This window comes from Myotis yumanensis, unplaced genomic scaffold (assembly GCF_028538775.1).
Source record: "Myotis yumanensis isolate MYYU_CA2020_CCGP unplaced genomic scaffold, mMyoYum1.0.hap1 SCAF_9, whole genome shotgun sequence".
Taxonomy (NCBI): domain Eukaryota; kingdom Metazoa; phylum Chordata; class Mammalia; order Chiroptera; family Vespertilionidae; genus Myotis; species Myotis yumanensis.
In genome coordinates, this window is record NW_027223760.1 from 16,607,076 (window position 1) to 16,633,573 (window position 26,498).

The following is a 26,498-nucleotide window of genomic DNA, read 5'->3' on the forward strand; positions in this document are numbered from 1 at the left end:
ATAGAAACATCAATGATGAGAGAGAATCACTGATTGGCTGCCTCCTGCACACTCCCTACTGGGGATCGAGCCTGGAACCTGGGTATGTGCCCTGACCGAGAATGAAACCATGACCTCCTGGTTCATAGGTCGATGCCCAACCACTGAGCCAAGGCGGCTGGGCATCATTATTTAATCTTAATTAAATAAACAAAAGCTTATCTGGCCTAGAAATGTTTTCTTTCTGTATCAGCGGCCTAAAGCATTTCTCTTTGTACTTCAGAGTTTAAAAGTTTATCATAAACATAATGAAGAAAAAGCCTTTAAATTTATCTATCTAAAAAAATGAAATAATGACTTTTAGAGAAAAAAAGAACTGATCCAAATAGAGTTATCTTACTTATACAGCAGATGCCAGACTTTAACTAACAACATGGCTATTTTTAATAAATTAGTACACTGTAATGACAATTTAATTCATCAGCTTTTTTGGTGTCTGTATAAAAATCGTATTAACTGCTATAAACTGAGCCAGGAGAAATTTCCATTCACATCTCAAACTAAACATGTCCCCCAAAAAATAATTAATATTCAAATTCATTCTGTTGTGCTGTCATTTACAAACCAGACTCATCCTTTATTCCTCCTTCTCTTTCTCTGGCCCCCTAACAACCTCCAACCAGCTAGTTACCAAGTGCTTTTTACCTCCTAAATATTTTTTCAAGTATTTTTCCTACACTCTGTTCCAACTGCCTCGACCTTGTTTATTCTTTTACTTTATCATCCCATATTTATTTTGTGTGTCCAGTTCTTGAGCTAAATAGTAGTGATGCAAAAATAAATAAGACATACTCTCTTCCTTTGAGATAGTGTAGTTGGAAGGTCAGGCAGAAAAACCCATATTATGAAACATGTCAAATGGCATGTTAGAGATGTAAATAGGATATTATAATAACACCAAGAAGGGGTACCTAACCCAACCTGAGGACTGAGTGAAACTCTCCTTGAAAACTTTCCAAGTTGATTGTTAAAGAATGAGTAGACTCTAGTCAAGGTAACAGGGTGATGGCCAAAGAAGGCCATTCCAACCCTATGGGACATTGTGAACCAGAGTAGCTTTGAAATAGCCTGATGTTCTCAGGAAATCACAGGTTATCCTGTATATTGTAAAGCATCTCTATATATAAAACCCTAATATGCAAATAGACCGAACAGCAGAACAACCGAACTGGTTGCTATGATGTGTGCTGACCACCAGGGGATGCATGCAGAACATGGCGGGCATCTGCAGCGGGCGGCGGAGCGCGGACCATGGCGGGTGTTGACCAAGGCGGGATGGTGAAGCAGGTGAATGGGGGTGCCAGACCAAGGTGGGGCGCCAGTCACTGTCATTGGGGTGAACCTCTGGTGGTTACTGAAAATTCTTTGCTCCTATGTGCCGCCATCCTGCCCGGTGCTCCCACCTGCTGCCGGTGCTGGGGCCGCCACTCGCACCCACTGCCAGCGCCGGCCATGCTCACACCCGCAACCAGTGCCAGAGCCACCACTCACACCCACTGCCAGCGCCTGGTGCCAGTCCCAATCGCTCGCTGCCATCAGCAGGTGCAAGCGGCAGCTGCTGGCCCTGATCACCCCTGAGGCTTCTCCACTTTGCTCCTGAGGGGCAATTGGGACAGCAGCCGCCGCTCGCACCCACTGATGGCGCCGGCCCCAATTGCTCTGTGCTGTCAGCAGGTGCAAGTGGGCCCGGCGCTGTCAGCGTGTGGGAGCGGCAGTGGTGGGAGCGGGGCTGCCAGCAGACAGGGGATCAGGGGCTGCAGTGGGAGGAACTGAGCAGGGGTGCGGAGGATGGGCTGAGACCTGCCTCTGTGTCCACTTCAGCTTCGTGGCCCACAGTTCCTTTCAAGGTGCACGAATTTGTGCACTGGGCCCCTAGTCCTATATAATAAGAGGGTAATATACAAATTGTCCCCTCAACTGAGAGTTCGACCAGAGTTCAACCAGCGGGCAGGGCCAGCCCATCAACCTCCTGCGGCCCCTCCCCGCAGCTAGCCCAGCCACATCAGCCCCTATCTGGGTGGGCACTGGACCACACCCGTACACGAATTCATGCACCGGGCCTCTAGTCAATTATAAAAGGGGATTGGGAAAAGTGAACTAGAGTCCAATGATGGTAAGAGGTTAGACTTTATCCTGTAGGTTATAGAGAGCCAATGAAAGGTTTTAGAAAGAAGTGAAATTGACATGTCTTTGTTTCAGATCTGATAACAGGGAGGAGGAAAAATTTGAAGAAGGCTAAATCAGGGAGAGAAGTTAGGAGACTTTTTTCAAAAGTAGGGTGAGAGGTGATAAAAGCTCACCAAATAAGAACAGAGACAGCAAACATAAGGTAGAAACAGACAAATACAAGCCCTAGATCTTATCTGTGGCATGAGGGCTCAGGAAGAATCCAAGATAATTCCCTACTGAGGTGATGGATTAGTGAGCTCAACTGGCAATTGAGACAGAAAATAACTGGGAAGGTACCAGCTCAGGGAAAAGATGATGGATTCAGGTTTGAACATGTTGTGTTTGAGATGCCTGTAGGACATCCAGGTGAGATCTCTCACAGGCAGTTGGATATACTAGTCTGAAGCTTGAGAGACAGGGTGAGGCTAGAGATAAAAAGTTGGAAGTACTCAGAAACTAGGTAACAGTTTAAACCATAAAAATAGATCATCCAGAGAAAGTGAGTAGAATAAGAAGAGCTGAGGAAGAACCTTTTGGAAATGCAGACATTTAAGCAGTTTGGTGAAATAGGAGCATTTGGATTTAGACAATGAACTGTTCGAGGAAACTCTAGTAGAGTGTGGTGCCATGGAAAGCTCAAAAATGAATATTTGTGAGGTTGAAATAGGGGTGATGTTGTCTCATGTAATAGTTAGGTCTATTAAGATGGAATTTTTAACTAATCATTAATTTTGGCATTGAGAAGGTCCTTTCTGATCAAATGAAGAGTTTTGGTAAAATATTGTGGGCAAAAATTAGACTACAATAGGCTAAAGAGGTATCAGGAATGAGAAAAGGGAGCTGGTAAAGCCTTTCAATAAGTAAATAAGAAATAGGGAGCCCTGATACCACATTTTGTTTACCCATTCATCAGTTGAGTATTTTGGTTGTTTCCGGTTTGAAGCTCTTATGAATAACGCTGCTATGAACATTGTGTACAAGTTTTTTTGTGTGAACATATTTCCATTTCTTTTGGGTATGTACCTAGAAGTGGAACTTGTGGGCCATCAGGTGACTCGTTTTCCAACGTGGCCCCGCTATTTTACATTTCCGCCAGCAATGTACCGAGGGGTCAGATTTTTAAACATTCTCATGAATGTTTTTTCTTTTCTTTTCTTTTATCTTATTTTAATCTTTAATTTCTTTATTGGTTAAGGTATTTCAAATGTGTCCTCATCCCCCCATTAACCCCCAACCTCTCCCCCCCACTCATGTTCTCATCCCCCTGTTGTCCATGTCCATTGGTTTGGCTTATATGCATGCATACAAGTCCTTTGATTGATCTCTTCCCCTTACCCCCACCTTCCCCTACTTTCCCTCTGGGGATTGACAGTCTGATCGCCATTTCTCTGTCTTTGAATCTGTCCCTGTTCATCAGTCTATGTTGTTCTCTATATTCCATAAATGAGTGAGATCATGTGGTATTTATCTTTCTCAGACTGGCTAATTTCACTTAGCATAATGCTCTCCAGTTCCATCCATGCTATTGCAAATGGCAAGAGTTCCTTCTTTTTTACCACAGCGTAGTATTCCATTGTGTAGATGTACCACAGTTGTGTGGTTTTTTTTACTGAATTTCTGTGTAATGTCCTCCCCCACACCCCGCCCCCAACCTCCCCATAGGCATATCCCTGGAGGGATCTCCCTACAGAAAGCAGATTAGTAACTGCCAGGGGCTAGGGTGGGAGAGCAGGGAGGGGCACTGGGAAAGGGAGGCGACTGTTAATGAGTAATGGGTTTAAAGTCCTACAATTGGATCCTCTCTGAGGGGGCGTGGCTAGGCCCTGGGGGATGTGGCTGGACTCTAGGGCGGACCGAGCCAGCTTAAAACCTTGCTGAGGCTCAGTGGGAGTGCCAGGGCCCAGTTGAGAAAGCAGCAGCCGACAGCAAACCGGCCCTGGCAGAAAAGCAGATCGAGGCTGACGCGGCAGCGCGGTGCAGTGCGGGGGGGTGGAGGAATCTCTAGCCCCATGCTGCCCCCGCACTGCTCGCTGCAGGACCTGCCGGTGGAGATGCTGGAGGAGATCTTCGCCTCGCTCCCCGGCTCTGACCTGCTCAGCCTGGCCCAGGCCTGACCAAATTCCGCCACATCCTACGCAAGGACAGCATCTGGAGACAGCGCTACCGCGAGGAGTTTGGTGTTTGTGAAAACTTGCAGAAACGGGAGATGATGGGTATGTCTTATCGAGAAGTCTATGCGAAGATGTTCCCATACAGAAACATTTTGGGTTTGTGGCAGCTAGATTATAGCTACAGAGGACTGCTGAATGTAGTGCTGGACAGCTTATGCATTACTGGTTGGACGTACAGGCCTTTCCTTAACACCCATGTGGATGGCCCAATGCAATTCACGCCCTCGTTCAGAATTCTCCTGACAGAGAGGACATCAGCCGCGGTGGAGTACTACATGGAAGACTTCCACAGCACTTCCCACAGCCGCCACATGCAGATTCAGAAGGACAGGTTCAGCATCCAGTGGATCAAGAGAGACCACCGAAAGGATTCACCAACGCGACTTAGGGGAAAACGGGGGCGGGTGCAGGAGGACAGACAGCTGTATGACTGCCTGACCTATCGCCACCTCTACCTCCCGCCAAACCACCTCATCAGGCCAGGCCTCTTCCAAGGCAAATACGATCCCTTTGGCCTAAGGATTGCCATGCTCAGCTTCCATGGGAAGTATGTCAGGGTCACGAAGATCACGGGAGACACCATCGGGATGTTAGAGATCCACCTCATGCGCCCCATCCAGCTGCCAGATGGCGAGATCTTCCGCAACTTCAAGGAGCTCTCCCGCGTGGTCCAGGAGATTGACCAGCAGGTGATCCGGGAGCAGCAGCAAAAAGACGGGACTGAGGAAAGCCAGGGCCATGGCTGGCAGAGCCCTGCCCAGCCCAGCGTCGGGGAGTCCGGGGCTGCAGCTTCGGAGGAGCAGCCTGTTCCGTTTGTTCTGCCTGTGGGCGTGCGCTCAAGAGACCAAAACTACCCTCGAACTTGCAAGATGTGTTTCTATGGCGTTCACATTGGTACCTTAGATCCCTTCGCCTACCCCGGGCGCTTCCCTGGAGTCTTCATCGTGTTCGATGAAAACCACTTGGGGTTCATCGGTCTGAAGATGAAATACTTCATCCTGTTCGGCAGAGTCCAGAACACCTTCCAGAATGTGGAGGCACCATCCCCGCGGGCCTTCCTGGAGATGCTCTTGAACATTCAGTCCGGACCCCCTGGGAGGAGTAGCTTGCATGCACTTTGAAGATTTGACCTTTAGAGAGAGTGGGGGAGAGAGGGAAAGACAGAAATAATCAATGTGAGAGAAACACATCAGTTGTTTCCCTCCTGCCCAAGCCCAGACCAGGTTAGGGGCCAGCAATTGAGGTAGAAATAAACCTTAGACCAGTGGTCTCAACCTTCCTAATGCTGTGACCCTTTAATACAGTTCCTCATGTTGTGGTGACCCCCAATTTCATTGTTACAAATGGAACATAATTAAAGCATAGTGATTAATCACACAAAAATAAATAAATAAAGACATCTTAGTTAATAAAAAAAAAGAAAAAAGAAAGAAATAGGGAGCCCTAACCAGTTTAGTTCAGCGGATAGATCATCGGCCTGCGGACTGAAGGGTACTAGGTTCAATTCTGATCAAGGGCATGTGCCTTGGTTGCGGGCACATCCCCAGTGGGGGGTGTGCAGGAGGCAGCTGATCGATATTTCTCTCTCATCGATGTTTCTAACTCTTTATCCCTCTTCATTGCTCTCTGTAAAAAATCAATAAAATTTATTTAAAAAAAAAAAGAAATAGGGAAAGATATTGGAACAGAAAATGGTCCAAAGGCAGTTTATGGGCAGAGAAGGAGTTATCAATAGTAAGGAAATATTAAGACTATAGGAGGGAGTAGGGCTGTTGGAACAAGGGCCCTGAGTACATAGGAGAGGACCAGGTCAAGGACACTGGTGAAAAACTGGCAGGATGTTGATTAATGAACAAGGTGAGCTGGAGGGTCTCTTCTTCCCTGGAACCTTCACTTTCCACTACTTGAATTTATCCTTCATGCCCTACTGGGATAATATTTCTATACTTCAAGTCTGATGTTGTCATTTAAAATCTTTTAATAGCTCTATAAGTAGAGGAGTCACAGAACTTCTAACTGCCTAACATTCCTCTACCCTTTTATTGGGAAAGTGATTCTAGACAGTTCGTTTGGGGTTTTTTTATAAAATAACTAAAGGCCTGGTGCATGAATTTGTGTATGGGTAGGGTCTGGTCAGCCTGACCCAATCAGGGCCAATGGGGCCCGCCTGGCCAGAGGGAGGGGCTTCGGGTAGTTGGCTGGCAACCCCACCCCTGATCTGGGGGTGGGGTGGGGGGGTGGCTTGGGGGAGGGGCCACAGGCTGTTGGCAGGCTGGCCCCACCCCTGATCAGGGTGCGGGGGGTGCCAATCCAGGGCAAGACCAGCCGGAGGGAGGGCCCACTCCCCCCTCCCCCCTGTTGAACTCCCAGTTGAACTCCCAGTCGAGGGGACAATTTGCATATTAGCCTTTTATAATATAGGATTAGTGCTCATTCCATCATCTGCAAGTGAATCCTAGCCTTTTGTGTGGGGTGATTAGATTAGAGATCTGTGCCTGATGAGGATGAATTCATTAGCCCTAAGGGAGTCCAGTGTTTTCTGAAACGATTTGCTACAAAATCCTGTTTTAAATCCTGTCAGAGGTGGCGTGTGCCTGCCTGCCAATATTCTAAGGGATTTGGGAAGAAGTTTAAGGGTTCCACCTAAACTTGGGAGCATCCTGTATTGAATGGTAGTAAGACCAATTATATCAGGGTCTCTTCCTTAAGATGGATAATTAAATGGAGGATGAGCAAAGAGAGAGTCCATCACTCTGTACTGAATGGGTATGATGACTCCATGAGGCAGCTGCACTTCCCAGCCGCAGCAGTCCTGGAACTAGAGTTAGTGTGCCTAAGAAAAAGATGTTGACCCAGCACTATTTCCTGTTCTTTGAAATAAACCTTCATTTCTGGGGGGTTTAAATACATTCCCCACTTTATGTTTTCATGTTCAAGCCTGGTGAAAACAGGATCTGTGGTTTAGGAAATACTGTATATGCCTCCACTTAAAGGATTCTCAAATAATATTAGTATATTAAATGATCCCAGAAGCCCTACAGCAAAGAAACTGTTTAGCTTAGTTTGATCCAGTTTTTCCCAAACTTCTTTGACCACAGAACCACTTTTCTTTTTTTTAATAACTATTAACACTTCACTAAACATACTTTGGGGAAACTAGCATAAAGGGTAAGGTCTAAGATCGGGCATGGAGTATACAGATTGGCCGCAAGCATTTATCTTTTCATCCACTTGAAACTCCACTAAAAAGGCTGTAAAAACATAAAGGTATTCACCTTCCCCCCAAAAATAGACATACTAAGAAATAACTCATAACAGATAAGAAACCCAGGTTCAATTTGGGAAGTTTGACTCAGCCAATGAAGTAAGCTATCCTGTCAAGTGTCTTGAGAGAAGAAACACCAGGGAGAGGTGCAGCGCAGATGCTCTGAATGGCTTGGACCTGAGGAGCCCCGCCCTGAGGAAGGCAGGCCGGGGTGAGGCACAGGGTGGAAAAGAATGGGTTAAAAGTCTGTATGCAAAATTGGTGGTCCCCGAGCCCCAAGTCCCACCTATGCGGTCAAGAACCTACATCCATACACATCATTTCCTTTAAAATTGAACAGCAGTCTGGACTCCAAAACACAGGTACAGTAAAGAACACATGAATCCAGAAGCTGGAGTCAGAAAGATGAAAATGAAAGTTGGAAGGCTGAAACCCCTCAACTTCTTCCCAAACCCCTAGAATACAGGCGGACAGACACCTGCCACCTCAGACAGGAGGCTGGCCATCTCTTCTGACAGGAAATTCAGCGCCCAATAGATATCCTTGAAAAAGACCAGAGTAGTGCTGAGCAGAGCCCTACAGCGAAGCCAGCAGTTGCAAACATGGGCCCACACAAATTGTTTCTAAGTCACATTTCAGTGCCATATTCTTCAATAAAAAGTCTAAGCTTAAGAGAGTGGATGGAAACAAATTCCTGTGAGTTCCCATCAAATAGATTCCAAGACCCAAGTGCAACATCTAAATAGAGCGGGGTAGCAACTTAGCTTAGGACCCATCAGGCTACCGAAGGCCAGCCAAGTATTAAGAATTCACTGATAGGAATATTCAGCCACTTAGGAAGATGAGTTTAAAACAGGGGAGTTCGTTTCTGGGGAACTGCATAGGCGTACAAGGTTGAACCAGCAGTTTAACACTCAATCAGCCAACTGCTGGTTTGTAGCTCCTTATAACCAACCTCCCAACCTCAGAGCAGAATTTGTTCCCAGACCTAGGAACTGAGGTGTGTCTAGAGACAGGATTTTAAAGGGCTCAGCTGCCAGAGTATGAAGAGTTGGAGAATTGGAGGGAGGGTGCAAATCTGGAAACACCAAGAACAAGAACAAAAAACCCTCATTCCTAAAGAAAACTTTTGTCCTTCCCTCTAATCCTCAGCATCTTTGACCCATTCCGAAGTTGGACACCCTTCAATCCGAGCATAGCTTATTTCATGTGGCCATAATTAAATATTTGGGGGGTGGGGGTGGGGGGGTGGAATGAAAGAATTCTTTATCTTAAAAAAAAATTGCATAATTTCCTGAAATGGAATTATGAATGACAAGGACTGGCTTCCAGCTATTGCTCATCCTTTTATTTTTTTTTTTACTCCATTTCTGTGAATTCTTAGGCTACTCTGTGAGCTGGCCTTAAGTTTGTGACTGGGTCTTAAGTGGAATATCCTGCCTGCAGAATGACTACACCAAGTAAAGAGGACTTCAATTATAGACGTTTATCTGCAAAGTCTGCATTACCATTCTGCCTGGTCAATGTCCTGTTTTCCAACCTTAGGAAGCCATAGCCCTCATTCCTCTTCGGATCCCACTCGGGATTGTGAAACCTGCTTGTAATCAGACCAACTCCCCTAATCCAGTCTAGGGAGATTTTGGAACATTTGCACCGCGGAACATTGTTTCCTATTTTGTTCTGTGGCTCTGGAACCACATCAGAAGCTCCCTGGGTGTTATTCAGGTCCAGATCAGTTTTAGCAAAGGTATTTGCTTGTAATCTGCCTGACACTTTTCCAACTCACCAAGCTTTCCGCATCTGCACTGGCTTTTTGAAAATTCAAAGTTATTGCAGTGCAGCAATTACTTGACATGGTCATGCATTCATTCTGATGAGTATGTATGTGAAATCCATTTTGAATGTTGATGTGACATGCCTCTAGCAGTAAAAGTTGCAAGGTTGCCTTTGTTGTGTAGTTTATTACAGTCTTTCTTTTGTTTCAGAGGCCTTACAAGAGCCATTGGACAACACCAGTCAAGTTGAATTGTGGCCATTAGTATGCCTTCTAAAATGTCTGTGTCCACAAGTCCTTAATTATGTAGAGAGGTGGAAATAGCTACCACCATAAACCGGGAGATCTTTAGCATATAAGAAACCTATGAAAATATAAAATTCACTTCTATACCCAAAGTCACAGAATTTCAATTCTTATTACACTGAGTCATAGAAAAATTTGATCATCTACATATCCTGTAATATCTTATATTTACATAACATGATTTCAGCTCCAAAATTACTCTTTTCTAAGTTTTTATACCTAATATATTAAAATATATCACTGTTTTGAAATGCTGTCTTCTTCACTTGAAAGTCTATTTCCACATGAAACCATCTAAACTTGAACATTGCTGTGAGAAATATTTTCTTATTACACCCATACCTGTTATTATAAAACAATGCTGACCTAACAGTTATCACACTTTCTGGAGAACAATTGGCCTTCACTATCTTTTCCTAATTTTAAGTATAATTTGACACAGTAAATTCAAAAAGAAATAGACAAAACAAAAAAAAAAACACACTAAAGACAAGAGGTTACTTTGAATTTTTTTAAGTGGCAAAATAATGTCACTTAACACTAATTAAAATAATGTAAACATTTCCAAATCCTATATGTATATATAATTAAACATATGCAGTAGTTCCTTATCCTGTTAGATAGGCATGACTCTTTCTCAGTGGTAAAGTCATAAGAACCCAAATTTAGAGAGGTGTTTGGAAGTGTCAAACTATTAGAATTTGTCTCTGATTGAGGTAACCACTGTAAACAAACATCAAAAGTCTTTTGTCTCTGGTTCAAGGCCTAAATCTTTCCCTGCTGTTTTCTGATGGCTCCTTTTTAATATTGTTATTATTTTGCACCAGAGGGAAACTAACATTTGCATTACTAACAGCTCTCTTCCAAAGCCACATTCTAGTTGACACATTAGTTGGATTTTAAAATCCCAAATGGTCCTCTGATTTGGGGAAGGACCCAAATGGGCACATTTCCACACATGAGATCAAAGCAAAGAAGCAAGCAGCTCTCCATTGTACAGGTATCAAACGCTTTCCACTGGCATAACTTTTCCAAGTCTTAAAATGATAGCTTACTCCTTGTCCTCCCCTTTAGAGCCTCTAAAATCAGGTCATATTTTGAAACTCAGATATAGCCGTGTGACACCAATGCTGGGCACTGAGTTTTACAAATAAGTTCAAAGAAATAATCGCCATGTGAGGAGATTATCATGCCTGTCATAAATTAGCACGAAGTCTTTTTCATGTACGAAGGAACTATTCATCGCATGGGAACAGCCTGGTGCCTGACCTTGGGAGCGCGTCTCCGGCAATGTCATTGAAGTCATTTCATTCTAGTTCTTACTTCAAGTATCTCAGACATGTGTCTTTATATAGTCCCCTTGAGGGTAGGGACCATGTCTGAATTACTCCATGTGTTTCCCAAAGCAGAGAACTCTGGAGATTAAAGCATGGATATTATATGGAAAATGATATCATTAAATTGTAACGTTTTAAGACATGGCATCATTTTGCTTCTCTTCTACTGTTTCTCTATCATAAGGGATTACGTGAATTCTTGCTAACTCTGAAAATTTAAAACTTAGTATGTACAATAAAAACAAAAACAAAAATCCTGTCCTTACACTACAGGGTGTCCCTCCCCCCCCCCCAAAAAAAAATGTATACACGTTTTGAATGATTATAAAGTCAGTGTTAATTAACATACAGTTCATTTTTCAAAATTAAAAGAATCTATAGAAGTGAATAAATTTTATGTCAATGCCTGTTTTCAAACTGGTGACCATTCTGGTCCAAGCACTACTGATAATGCGAAGCAATGGTATCACAAACATCAAGAATCATTTCTTTTTTTTTTTAATATATTTTATTGATTTTTTACAGAGAGGAAGGGAGAGAGATAGAGAGTTAGAAACATCGATGAGAGAGAAACATCGATCAGCTGCTTCCTGCACATCTCCTACTGGGATGTGCCCGCAACCCAGGTACATGCCCTTGACCGGAATCTAACCTGGGACCTTTCAGTCCACAGGCCGACGCTCTATCCACTGAGCCAAACCGGTTTCGGCAAGAATCATTTCGTTCAGTATTTGTGCACCCTCAATTCATCAACTGTTGCTGGTTTTGTACTTTAAGATTTATCTTTTATGTATCCCCATAAAAGAGTCCAGTGGATAAGTATCCTTTGTTTAAACAGTTAAACCTGAAAAAGAATGAAAGCTAAGTGAATTTTCAGCTGTTAAAGTGTAAGTACATTTTGGGGGGACACAGAGAAATGTATACACACTTTGAATAATTCTAAAGACAGTGTTTATACTTCAACTGTGTTTTCAAACTTCCAGTAGCATTTTAGGATAAATTTCCTTTGTTCAAAGCTTAATCTGGCTGAAAAGAAAGAACCATCCATTGAGCCATCCGCTGGTAAAAACATGTGTTCATGTTTTGGGGACACCTTGTAGATATACCTCCCAATCCTCATCTACTTCTCCGTTGGAGACGCTACTGGCCATTTGATAAATAGCTCCATTTTAAACATATACTCTTATTTTAATCCCACATAATTAAAACTATTACACTATCAAAATTTATGGTCACTGGATTTACATAACATTGGGCTTTATTTAAAACTACCTTATTTTTTAATGAACATTTTAAGGAACAGTAGCAGTCTATGAAATGCATTTTAATCTGCAGTATGAACATTCCTATCCTTCCTCTCTCAATATTGAATTCTGCTTGTACTTGGCTTATACAACCAACAAGTTGAGTCTATGGTGGGTTGATGGTAGATCCCGTTCATACAGATGAATGATTGTCTGGTGTCGACAGTCTCCCTCATTACTACTTTTTTTTTCCTTCACAAATGGCCTTGATTTTTTTTCTTACATTTACTCTTAAAGATGTATTTTAGAATTTCTTTATTAAGTTCCTCCCAATTCCTGCTGGGATTACCATTGTAATAGCACTTTAATTAGTTTGGGAGGATTTGACATGGTATGTCTTTCTATTTGTTTACATTTTCTTTTATGTCATTAAACTTTTGATATATTCTTCACCTGCATCACTGTTAACTTGAAGTTGTTTTAGTAATGTAATGGAATATTTTCTGTAATATATTTCCTATGAATTATTGATAGAATATATAAAAGATATATAATTTTCAAGTGTTCTCCTTCTAGCATTTCATTATTTTGCAGTAGATTCCTTTGGGTTTTCAAGGTAAACAATCATATAGCTACAAATAATTCCTTGGTCATTTCCTAGAGCAAAACATTTCATAAGATTAAACCCTGCATTCCTGAAATAAATGTATGAGCTCGTGGCAGAGCACATAATGCTGCTGGAATTTTCAAAGGTTCCTGATTCCATTTGCAACAGCATCTGGGAGGATTTCTTTGAATCTATATTTTGACAAATTAAAATTGAAATAATTCCTTCTGTGTAGGTCTGTCCGCTTTCAGGATTCAGAATGAAATTGATACTCGGTTAACAAAGGAATTAGGAAACCTATCTTTTATTATTTCCTGGAAAATAATTTCAAAGGAAACCAACTACATTAAGAGTTGTTGGGCCAATCCCTGGCATAGGCACGTAGGTGTCAATCTAGGAAAGCATAGCGGGAGCATTGGCTCTGCAGGTGGCATTAGGCTGGGCCTCGGACACTAGGGGAGACGCCCTCATTTCATCTTTCTTTCTCACTTCAGTGATTTACAAACAGAAATACAAGATCAAGTTTCCTTTGTGGAAAGGTGTGGTAAAACATTGACATTACTCCTGAGTGAAAGCATCTGCTTCAGCAAACACACTGGGAATATGTATTCTTGTGTATCTCTTTTATGAACTGCATTCAAGATTGCTACGTGCATCCTCGCTAGCATTGTCCAACGTGTGTAATGCAACATTCAATGCAGCCCTGGAATCACACAAAACATTAAAAATAATGTTTGAAGTTCTATAACCTTTTGCATCGGGATGGCCCTTTTTCCATTTTACATGTAATTGGCATGCAGACCATCCACGTAAGATAAAATTATATAAACAAAATTAACCTAATTTTGGTTTCGGAACACTGTACTAATATTTTTTCAGGGTTGAATGTAATATTTGTGCTCAAGTGTTTCCTGAAATAAACTTTAAAAATGTTCACTAATCTTGCTATCACTGAGTACAGACCTCCCCAAAATGGGCAAAACCTTCAGGAAAACATTGGTGCGCCTCCCAGCCTATCATATTTAAAGTTATAGCATCACTGAACAGAGGCAGAAGTTGCTGCACCTAACAGCAACGTACAACCTTGGGGCCTGGAATACTAATCAGTGGTTAACTGCAAACTGAGCTCTAAATTACGATCCATAGGGATTGCTTACCGCAAACCACTGATTTCACTGGACTTCTTAAAAGTCACTTCCTCTGAGGGACTCATCATAAAAAGCCAAGCCTCCCATAGCTATAGGAAAACAAGTCATTTCTTTGGGGTTGGAAGGGTATAAGTGGTTTCAAAACACATTAATATTATATTTTTTCTTCAAAATGAGATTAGCCTCAACATTTATATGATTATGAAGTAATGCACATTCTTTGTATTAAATTTTAAAAGTCAAGACCAAAAGTGATAGAGAATACATTTTTTTTCAGTGATACAAACGGAAGGTTTCTTTTTTTCTTTTCCTTTTTTATCGTTTAAAATATTCCATACCTCTCCTTTTTCCCCGATTAACCAAACCCCCTCCCGCCACTCTCACCCCCCAGGACAAGCTCCCACCGCCCATGTCCATTGGTTATGCTTATATGCAAGCATACAAGGCCTTTGGTTGCTGTCTTACACCACCACCCCCTTTCCCCACCTTCTCTCTGAGGTTGGATGGTCTGTTCAGTGTTTCTTTGTCTCTGGATCTATTTTTGTTGAGAATACATTTTAAATCACCTCTACAGTAATTTCTCCACCCAAAGATTTCTACTCTTAACATTTTAGTGTAGATCATTACAGAATCTCTATTAAAAATATCTTCTAAAAAGGTTCATGCTCACCCACTTATAATATAACTAAAAATACTTATCTTCAAAATAGATATCATTTCTTTCAAGTATTATATATTTTTTGAACTGTTTTTTATTACATTCTCTTACATAGGATCAAAAATATGTATCCAAATCATTATAAAACACTCAAAAGAATTTAAAAAACCGTGTTAGGTAGTGTTACCTTCCTTAGTCATTAGTAACTAATTTATGTGTCCATATTGACCAAAATTAATGTCTTACAATTGCATTAACATGATGGAATTAATGGTTTGTTATTCATTTGTAAAGCCACCCAAAACATCTTTGCCAGTAAAGTAAACCCTCGATTTTGCAGACCTCAATTTAACAGACTTAGGCTTTAATGGACAAAATTACTGATTCATATGTCATATGTGAAAATTAACACCCTGTTAGTTTTAAAATGCTTTAAAACAAGTTTTGCTTATAATGAACTTAAACAGGTTATTTTTTTGTTATTAGTTCACTGTTATTTTTAACAAATTTTAGCGAAATGGCCATATGTTGGAAAAAACACTAGTAATTTTGTGGACAAAAATAAATATTACATGTCTGCAACCATAGTCTACATATTCAAATCCAAGAGTCACCGCCCGTAAACAATGTTCTGGGAATGACTAGCACGTGATCACACTGCATTGCACATGGTGATTGGTTCCGTGGTCCTGTGGCGTGACTTTCAGCAGCAGTTTTAACACGTGCAGGCCCATGTCCCCTCTACACTAAGCCACACCTCAGCGTGTGCCCTTGTTTGCTGGTGGTGACTGGTGAATGCACGCATTTCCTAGACCTACTCAGTAGACATTTAAAGGGACAGTAACGCATATAGAAAACTTTTCTGTGAAAGTCAACTTTTCATACACACTTAATTTTAATTACACAAATGTGTCTACATAAGCAAAAATGGGTGAACTAATGTATCAAATTTTGAACATACCCATTTGGAAAACCTACTTCATTATCTAACAGACTTTCAGCCTTAAAGGACACCCCTTGCCCGTATTAGTCTGTTATATCGGGGTGTTACTATATTTTCTCTCATCCTATTTCCCAACCCCCCCTCCAATCTGTCTTGGTCCCCACCTAGTTCTCTCTGACCATTGGTGCTAATAACCTGAATGATATAACTCAGTGATGACAGCTGAAAAGTACAGGGTTCCACCAGGGCATCTTTTTGTAAACTGTGCAAATAGACAGTAAACATGGCCTCTTGGTCTCTGTGTGCATTGATGGCCATAAAACATCTGTGAATAGAATCACAAAGAAGCTGGTGTCCTCTGGGGAGGGAACTGAGTAATTGGAGGTAGGGGACAGAGACAGGGAGGGGTTTTATTACAGACCTTTTTGTGCTTTACAAATGCTTATTATACTGCCAATTCGAAAAATGTAAATAAATGCACATATGTATCTGCATATGTACAAACAAGTATAAAGTTATTAGCCTACTAGGGCATAGACTGCTCCTTCAGGTTCCAGAATTTACTGGGTGCACAGAGAAACAAAACCACTCACTGTAACAGCGTCAGCTTATGCTGTGCAATGGAAAAACAATTTTACTCTGAAACCCGCTGCAGTTGCTATTCTGTAAAAGGCTGCCGCGAGAGATGTAGAGTGCCAGGCTTGAATCCGTGACTCAGCAGAGGCCCGCCAGCGCCTTCTGTGTGTGACAGCACCCAGCCTAGATAGGGACTCGCACACAGCAGTGTGGCAGAGAAACCCTGAGGGAAGGAAAGAGGCAGAAATTCTCACTTTGATCTTGGTCTTCTCTAAAAGCTGGGCCCTTGTGGTTCTTGGCATTGTGAATCGTATTGTGCCCTTTGGGCACCATGCGTGTGATGGAAATAATGTTCAGGTTCCTGAGTTAGTTACACTGCTCTGTGCAGGGCTCAAAGGCCCTCGCGATTGCCTCACTATTTTTTTTGCTCTTGATTTGCAGGTAGTGAAGTCCAAGTTATCCAAAGAAAATCACTTGATTAAAATAAAACGATCAAGAAATCATACTGTGGGAAAATATTTCAGCAACCAGAGCAAACTACAGCAGCAGCAAGACTCCCTAAGAAACGTTCAATCGCCGTATCACGTCCGAGGTCCGATTAATCAGGTTTGCTCTGAAATCCTTCTCAGCAGGATGTGCGCGGAGAAAGGAGCTGCGTAGACTCCCTGATGGGGACTGAATTTGCAACTGAAGACAAACCACTAACCTGGATGATCGTCTAAGACCCACAACCTGTGCATCGTGTATATTTTAGACTGACTACCTGCCTCCATGCACACCAGCACACGGTTACACACCAATGCACACACAGCTTTAAAAAAAAAAAGTAATAACACTTTGTTCCTACCACTTTATAAAGTCAAGATGTGCACTTAAAAATCAGCTGGTTTTCCATGTGAAAGACAGAGCCAGGAAAAGGTTACTCAACATACAATATGGACAAGAACCACTGTGGGCTAGGGATTGCATTGTGATAATAAAAAGAAATACAGGCACTTGAATTGTGGGAGAAAGGCTAATGCGTTGAGCGTTGTGTTATATTCTCTATTGGCCTGTGAATATGGAGAAGGGTAAAAAGGCAATTACATTCCACTTGCAAGTAGGGACTGCGCTTGCGTCCTTCACCAGGAGAAAACGCGGCGCTAATGTAGCTTCGGCTTTGTAAATCGAATGCTTACAAAAAACATTTTTCCTATGCTTTTTACGTTTTATAACTGAAAGGAAAAGAATAGGAATGCTCCACAAGGGAACTCAAATGGATTCTATGAGATGAGAAGTGTAACATTTGAGCGTTAAAACACCAGTATGTTTAACTTTGCACTCTGTAATTTTCAGAAACATTCCCTCCTATCATGTCCCTGAACTTGGTTGGGTAACTGCAGACTAAGTTGATTAAATGTGTGATTTTTAAGTGCGAAAGAAAATATAGTTCCCCATGTATTACTTTGTTTCATTGACAGTATTACTTCAGAAAGCTTTGGTTTGCCAATAGAGCCCTGTGTAAAGTAAGGTTACAATTACATTTTATGTAAATATTTTGCAAAGGATTAGGCATTCTCAAGTGCATAGGCATTTATTTCCATAAAGCATTTGTACATGTCCACAAATACTCCTATGTTACTAGTAACTGTATTTTTATTTTCCTGAACAACTGTATCTAATTCAAATTTAGAGTAGGCATAAATTATTTTTTATTAAAACTGTGGCATACATATAAAACACACCTAATTCTAGTATTTAGAACTTTTTCTTCTATATTTTCATTTCAAAATAGTAAATTTCTTTATTTTACAAATGCTTTGTTGTGAGATAACATCTCACAGTAACAATGGTTTTTAAAGAATTAATTTCCTTTTGGGGGGGAGAAAGAGCTGAGAAGGTTAATTCAACACATGGCTGAAATTACTAAGTGTACAAATACCTCAATTTTACTACCTTACGAAACATAAAACTATTTTGATCAATGAGTTCCTTAGTATGAATATCCACCTCCTTTAAATACTCTATTTTTATATATATTTTTATATGAAAGTAAACATGACTTTATATTTAACTGCCTTAAATTATATGTAAGCACAAATATCACTTGATATAAGCAATACATATCTGCATCTGATAGATGATAGATTTTTAAAAAGAATGGTACAGAATTCACTTTAAAGTGAATTTTTTTTTCTAATATCTGCAGCTATACACATGCACCATTTTTAGGTTTTTCCATCATTTTTTAATGAAATAAGATGTTGCCAATTTATGCAGCCTCTCTCTCAAGTTTTAACATATTACATTCTCTGTAACAGGATATAGCCAGTGCCTGATTCTTGCAATTTACTGTCAACATAATTGCAATAACTGTCTACCTGAGGTTTGTCTGGCATTTACTCTTCACCATTGAAAAAATAATGGATTTAAGACACAATTGTAATAACGTTATTAATAAATGTCTTAGTGATATTCGATGTTCCGAGAGTATCTTTTTATTTTATTTTCCGCTGTAGTTATACAACCATACAAATGGTGACCACTTGGTACAGATATTATCATGCAGATTCAACTATTGGAATGTGTTTTAATCAGATTACTATACTCCAACCCTGATATTCTCTACATTTTCATCAGATGAACTCCCTGCTGAACAGTGACCAAACCTTTTGACGATAGTGCTGTAACAAGCTTTTACTTTTTTTTAAAGAAAAGACACTAAAATGGTAGGAATCATTATACTTTTATTTTATTTTTTATTGAGAGAGAGAGACACAGAGAGAGAGAAACATCGATTTTTGTTGTTCCACTTATATATGCATTCAGTGGTTGCTGCTTGTATGTGCCCTGAACTGAGAGTGAATCTGGGAGGATGCTCTAAGCAACTTCTAACTAACCGAGTTACCCGGCCAGGGGCTAGAAATCATTTAATTGCTCCTTAATTAAAAACACTACCACTTACTTTATCATGGGGAAATAGGTGTGTGTCTGTGTGTGCATGAACACTAGTATTTGGATGTGCTTAGCAAGTTAATCATTTGAGTGGAAAAAAATAAGAGTAGGCATTTTAAAATATTTTTAGATATAAAAGTTAAAGGGAGTGTACTTTTGTAAGGATTGATTAGTATCCAGTCTAAACTAAGCTAAACTAAGGAAAACATGTAAAATATTAAAAGTCATGAATAGCTGCAGAAGTATTTCCAAGCATCACTGTTGACATTGTGCAGGCGTGTGTGTGTTTAATGGCTCGCTGTGCTACTTGCCAGGCATCTGAGTAGGCAAGTTAGATCCTGTAGGGACAGAGGGAGAAGAAGGGCTCACCACTGCCTGCTGGTGGAGTTTACACTCGGGCCATTTCATCTTCCTCATGTTAACTGCCCCTGTGCCTAGTAGTCACCTCTGCAACACAGTAATTCCCACTGAGAAAAAGCATTGGGGAGGGGGGGAATTACTGATTTTTAAAATGGAAACCATTCCAGTAATGTTTACTGGGGGAAAATCATAATGTTCTGCCTCAAGTTTCTCCTTTCATTTTGCTGGACACAAAAACTGGTCAAAAATTATGTAACCCAACAAGAGTTATTTGAAAGCCATAATGCTTTGGCATGGAGGCGGGGGTGGGGGGGGGGGGGGAAGCAGGGATCTAATATAATAATAAGATCATTTGCCTGGAGAGATGATCAGGGTGATGACCTTATTAAATACTAGAGGCCCGGTGCACAAAAATTTGTGCACTGGAGGGGGAGGAGGGTGGCGAGTGTCCCTCAGCCCCACTTGTGCCCTCTCACAGTCTGGGACCCCTCGGGAGATAACCACCTGCTGGCTTAGGCCCGCTCCCCGGGTGGCAGATGGCAGGCCCGATCCCTTGGTGCCTGCCCCGCCACCCCGGGTCGGGTCCCGAACATGGCAGGGCCAATCTGGGGGTTGGGGCGCCACCCTGGGTCGCGCATACGGCAGGGCCAGTGGATCGCTGCTGCCCCACCCGGCCGCCCCAGGTCAGGTCGCACAGGACGCCCGCCACCTCGGGTTGCAGATAGGCCCGGGATGGCAGCAGGGCAGGCGGGATGGTGCTGTCCCGCCCCACCGCCTCGGGTGGCAAAGAGCAGGCCCAGATGGTGGCAGGGCAGGTGGGATGGTGCTGTCCCGCCCTGCCTGCAGTATGCAAATTAGCCGCCATCTTTGTTGGCAGTTAATTTGCATATCTCGCTGATTAGCCAATGGGAGGCATACCATGTTTGTGTATTATTAGATAGGATTATCTTATGGGCTCCTTCCATTGAGCTAATGCTGAAAGAAGCGTCAATATGTAAAAATTGTCTGTGTAACTTTTCATCTTATTAAAAAAAAGTCATCAAAATTAGGAGCTAGGGCTATGTATTTAAAATGAACAAACATAACTTTGAGTGAGCTCACATGGGCTGATCACTTCAAAAACATGCATGCAAGTGTAAAAGGATGCGACAGCAGATCCTACCGTTCTGCCTGGATCAAGAAATACTTGCTCTGCAAGGCTTCCTGCAGTTTTCGTCCATGAATCACTTCAGTTCAAATGGCTTTGATTGCTCCGGGACACGAAGGCATTTTGATAGATCACCTCGACTTAGGGGGATGAAGCAGAAGTTGTTAGGAACCCCAAAGACCCACTAAAGTCAGCAAGATACTGCCAGTGCCTGCACACTAGGTTTTTCTACTTGGCAGGGCTTCCAAGGTTTCGTCCTGTCAAAGAACCTTTTATCATGTTTTTATTGCTGGAGAAACTGCTATTACCAATTTCCTCATTTCTTTTATGATTCATTCCGTTGGTTCAGGGGCTGTAGAAGTCTTTTTTTTCCAGGTGATATACAGCCGCCCCAAATGGTGCTCCATTTGTTTTCTTTATGCTCCTTGAAATAGGAAGAATCTGTTTTATAACTCTACTAGAGGCCTAATGCATGAAATTCATGCAAGGGGCTCAGCCCTCGCAGCTGCAGTGGCTTGCCTCAGCTCTCACAGCCCCAGCTTCGTCCAGAAGGTCGTCCAGAAGGACGTCCGGAAGATTGTTCGGCTGTCTGGTCTAATTAGCATATTATGCTTTTATTATTATAGATTGGACGTCAGATCACTACACATTCAATACCTACTCCAAGTACTAATTCTTAAACCATATCAGGAATATTTGTAATATGTGAGTGTTTGCAATGTAAGTGAAGATAATTACTTAAACCCAAGGAATAGCAAGAATAAAATTAAAACAGCCACTTTTAGAGAAAACACTATAATAAGCAATTTCTATTCCTACATGGTTGTCCTTGTTCAGGTAGATTAGGTTTTGAATTTGCTTTATGCTGACTGGCCCATTGTGCGGAAACATTGACTATATCTAACCAAAATATTTACTTAGGAAATTTATGTGTAACATCATATTATTATTTTTATTTCATGAAAAGTAATTTGTATAAAATTCATTTAAATATTTTGATATTTAAAAAGTGGAGTAATTGCAATTGATTATTTGTACTTCAGAATTCAAAAGTAACATGGTCTCAGAAATGTAACAGAATTCTCAATTATGTAGGGACTTATTCTATGGCGGGCTAGTGAAATACACCAATCCAATGCTGCTTTTAGGGCTAGACTAAGCAATTTAATGGTAATGGTATGTGACATATATATATTTTGTTCATTGTATTCCCAATTTTTCCATTAAAAAATGTTCAAAATCTGTAGATTGAAAGCTCAGTGTAGGGCATCCAAGTCAGCATTTTAATTTTCTTTACAGTCTATAATATAATTTTCATTTGTCTATGATTGTATGGTGTTAAAATTAAATCATCAATTTGACAAATAGGAGAAACAATTTAGGAACATTAAAATAAAATGGGCATATTTTGCAACATATATCCACCTGTATTTCCACAAATCTCCACTTAGATACACAAGGTGGCTGAGTCTCCAGTAGACCTGACATTAACAGCTGACGATCCGGGATTCCGAATTCTTGACACCCCTTGCCAGTAAATACATGGAAGTGAGAAGGTGGTACAAAATGCCAGCACTGAAGTCAATGAGGCATAGTTTAATCCATTGGGCCCATCATAATCAGAGAAGAGTTGAAAGGAGGGGGGTGGGGGGGGGGGGAGACAGCACTAGTTTCACCCCAGAAGAGAGGATCCTCCCCCACTGGGTTCTGGGATGTGTAGCACCCTCTCCAGCCGCCTTTGACAGACCTTGGACATGTCTTCAAAGCGATTCTTAAGGTACAAGTCACTTTGGAGGGCCTCATTCTTTAACAAAAATAAGTAATAATTTTCAAGCTTTATTCGACCAAAAATTATAACCTACATTAACGAAAGAGCAGCCGAATGTGCCTTTAATGATACCTTCTTATTTCTAATTAGGAAAAATAGAAAATGACCTCTAACCATCAGTCCCATATACTCTGTCCTCTGGAGAACTGGAAATAGCAACCCATTTGTCCCTTAATTTTTTTTCACCCCCAGAATCCTTCACCCACAGTGAACTTTCCTCCTTGTCTTCACCTTGGCCTGTGAAATGGAACATGGGCAGTATTTTCTGTGCGCATTTAATATGTAATACAAGATACATTTTAAAACTTACATTTTTACGTTCTGCTCCTGGCCTTAATTACATGTAACATGAGGCTTATGTTTTAATGGGCATGAGCTCTCCAGTTTTACAGTATCATAAAAAAAGTTTACGAGCGTTTTGTTAAAAATCGGTGCCTATGTCATTGGCAGGGCATGAAATTATTTGCAGCTACTTCTTCCACTGATGAGATAAAATTTGATCTGAATTAAGAATAGTACCGGGGAAAATTGAAGCAATGCCTGCGTAACTAACCTATAATGAGTTCACTCGTTAAATGGCACAGACTTGGGTTCATCCGTTCCTACCACATGTGCATAACCTCTAGGGGAAAGCTGGTCTCTGTTCCTACTTGTCTCTAAAAAGTCCCCTTTTCGCTGCAAAAGCGATGGTATGTTTTTAAAAGGGTGTGGATCAACCCTGAGCACACGTTATTCCTGCCAAGAACAGGACTCATTTCAATAAGGTGGAGCTCCCGGGGCCATGTTATTGGTAAACACTCAGAACGTTCTCTTGGCCCCCTTTCCTAGAAATCAATTGATATCGTCCATGAATTATTTATGGATTCCGAGATGAGGCTGAGGCAGACATGGCATCTCAGGTTCCTATTTCCCACAAGAATGGAGAGTCTGGAGTGAATGATTGGCCCACAGGGTGTTTTTCTGTTTCCCGGGTCACCATAGTCTTTGAAGTTCTGAGTTGCTGGATGCCGATTTCTCTTCCAGTGGAAGCCTCCCTGGGCATCACCTTCAGTAAACTGCTGTCAAATACAGTGAAAACACATGTCTTCCCCTCCCCATCCCCCAGCACAAAACCCAAAACTGTGGGGCCCAAACCACGCCTTCCCTGGTTGGTGTCCGGGCATAGTGTTGTCAAGTAGGGAACTCCACAACAGGAATGCTGGACTCTTAAACAAAAACTCAGCCCGAATAAGCATGCATACAAACATGCGTGTGTACATGTATGTGTGGGCATACACACCCCTGCAAAATGAAATAAATAATAAAATACCAAACAATCGTGTAACCATTGTGTTCGTTTCTCTCCAACACTCCTCTCGCCTTTGATTCACCGCGGTATGTATAGCCTTCTGACTAACAGGTTCCCTAACTCTGGAGGCCTCAGCCAGATGCTCGTCTGGACACGTGCGGAATGGGCTGGCGGCCTCGGCCAAGCAGAGCGGGGAGAGCTGTCTGGCGGATGTTTCTGGTGGGAGGTGACAAGGGACCCAACTGCCAGAAATCATGAGAACGAGAAGATGCTAGGAAGGATTTGCCTGCAGAGTCATGAGGGCTTCCACTGTTAAAACCACCAAGGGAACCCGGGGAGGAAAGGGGACTGGGCCGCTGCGCGCCCTGCTGAAAATAAACAGACCAGGAGGCGCTCTTGTGGGAGTTACTCTTAGCAGGGACGCCTGGCCTGTAGTCTTCTGACTCTTCGCCCTCCGCTCCACGCCCCTGCTTTCCGGAGGGGCTCTGATCTCTCCGGGCTTTCCCACGGGCACACGCTGACACGGATGAGGAGTGAGGAAGCAGTGGCAGCGTGACCGGGTCCCGTGAGCCGTGGCGGAGGGCACTGTTGGCAAGATCACAGTTCTTTGGCTCTTAAGGTTAAGACAAAGCTACCTCCCTCCCCAAGTCGAATTTTAATTCCGCCTCCACCTCCTTGGTTAGGTTTCATTCCCCTTTTTGTTATTTCCAGGCCCATATCCATCCATGCTGTTGCCCTACCCGACCTGGACCCTAAGGACAAGGAAGGGGTCTGGTGGCTACCTGAGTTCCAGTAAAACAAACAAAAACAACTAACAGCCATTTATGTCTGCACTGCTTCTGCCATCTGAGCCAGCCCTTGTAGAGTCCTATTTCAACTAAAAGGACCGAGGCTTTCCCCATCCAATTGGAGCTGCTGCAGCTCTGACCAATCAGAGCTGCTCTGTTCTGACCAATCAGTGACCAGGGGGCAGACACTTCTGTCTATATAAGCCAGCTCCCGGCTGCCTCAGGAGCGCACTTTCCAGGGGAGACTGGAGACTGAGCATCCCTGGCTGGAGCTGAATCACAGGCGATGTCTGGCCAGCGCAGAGTGGAGCAGGCCTGCCCTGAATGGAGCTGCCCAGCTGAAGAGGGCCTGACCCCAGGGGTGCCTCAGCCTGCCGTTTTCACAGCCATACTGTATTACCAGCAAGCTGTCTGCACTAAATACAGTTTCCTTCTTCACCAAATGGGAGGTTCCTGCTGACATTGAATTGGCATGCCAACCACCATCGGTTGACACCCATTATATAATAACTAGAGGCCCGGTGCATGAAAAATTCGTGCACGGGGGGGGGGGGGGGGGGGTGGAGAGGGGTCCCTCAGCCCAGCCTGTCCCCTCTCACAGTCCGGGAGCCCTCAGGGGATGTCCTACTGACAGCTTAGGCCCGCTCCCTGGCCTCCCTCTGTGAAGGTGATCAGGCCCATCAGGGGAAGGCACCGCTCCCATCATCCTGCAGCTGCTGCCACTGCTGGCTGCCATGGCTGCCTGCTCTCGGCCCTTGCAGCCACTGCGGCTTTGTCCAGAAGGATGTTTGGCTGTCTGGTCTAATTAGCATATTATGCTTTTATTATTATAGATTTATCTCTAATAATCTCTTTATATGCTACTCCACCAACCTTAGCCCCTCTAGACTTAGGATAGACTTTTCTTACTCATCTTTTTACTGTACAGTGTCTAACAGAGTAGGAGCTCACCAAATATTTCCCCCATGATCTCTTCTCTGTCTACTTCTCAGCTTAGATGTCACCTCCTCTAGCAATATTTCTCAGGTTCCCCAAATAATGGTCAAAGTGGCCTTTCTTTGTGTTCCCTTAGCACTCTCTACTCACTCTATGCCAACCTGTATCTTAGTCTATTTAATAATGCATCCAATACAACCATGATGAAAGAACTGAGTTTTTTGTTTGCTTGATTGTGTTTATTTATTATTTTAACTAGAGGCCCAGTGCACAAAATTCGTGCACTCAGGGGTGGGGGCGTCCCTCAGCCTGGCCTGTGCCCTTTTGCAGTCCAGGAGCCAGCAGTCAGACACCCTTATCACTGCCGCGGAGGTGGGCGAGGCTCCTGCCACTGCTGCTGTGCTCACCAGCCATGAGCCCGGCTTCTGGCTGAGCGGTGCTCCCCCTGTGGGAGCACACTGACCACCAGGGGGCAGCTCCTGCATTGAGCGTCTGCCCCCTAGTGGTCAGTGCGCATCATAGCTACCGGTCGTTCCACTGTTGGGCTGAAACCAGCTCTCCGACATCCCCCGAGGGCTCCCGGATAGCGAGAGGGTGCAGGCCAGGTTGAGGGACCCCACTGGTGCATGATCAGGGCCGGGGAGGGACATGGGAAGTTGGCCAGTCAGGGAGGTACTGCAGGAGGGCTCCAGGACATGTCCGGACTGTCTCACCAGTCCTGATTGGCTGGACTGCAGCAGCAAGCTAACCTACCAGTCAGAGCATCCACCCCCTGGTGATCAGGTCATGTCATAGTGAGCAGTTGAGCCGCCTTAACATATCATTAGCATATTACACTTTGATTGGTTGAACGGCTGACCAGCCAACCAGACACTTAGCATATTAGGCTTTTATTATATAGGATTGTTTTATTAAGATAAAAGGTACATACCATGAAGTGCACTCATTTCAAGTGTACAATTCAATGGTTTTTAGTATAT

The 26,498-nt window shown here is 42.7% G+C and overlaps 1 protein-coding gene across 4 annotated transcripts in view; it reads left to right on the forward strand.

Moving 5' to 3' along the window:
* The window catches only part of CPED1 (cadherin like and PC-esterase domain containing 1), a 280,292-nt gene extending 261,596 nt beyond the window's left edge, over nucleotides 1-18,696 (forward strand). For 3 of the 4 annotated variants that reach the window (XM_070423793.1, XM_070423792.1, XM_070423795.1), the window contains one exon: nucleotides 16,679-18,696. In XM_070423793.1, coding sequence (XP_070279894.1) covers nucleotides 16,679-16,897 — 219 coding nt within the window. In that variant the 3' untranslated portion in view covers nucleotides 16,898-18,696. Of the gene's footprint in view, nucleotides 1-9,629; nucleotides 11,350-16,678 lie in introns of those variants that run through there. The other variant, XM_070423794.1, reaches the window with a different exon arrangement.
* Nucleotides 18,697-26,498: the final 7,802 nt, after the last annotated feature.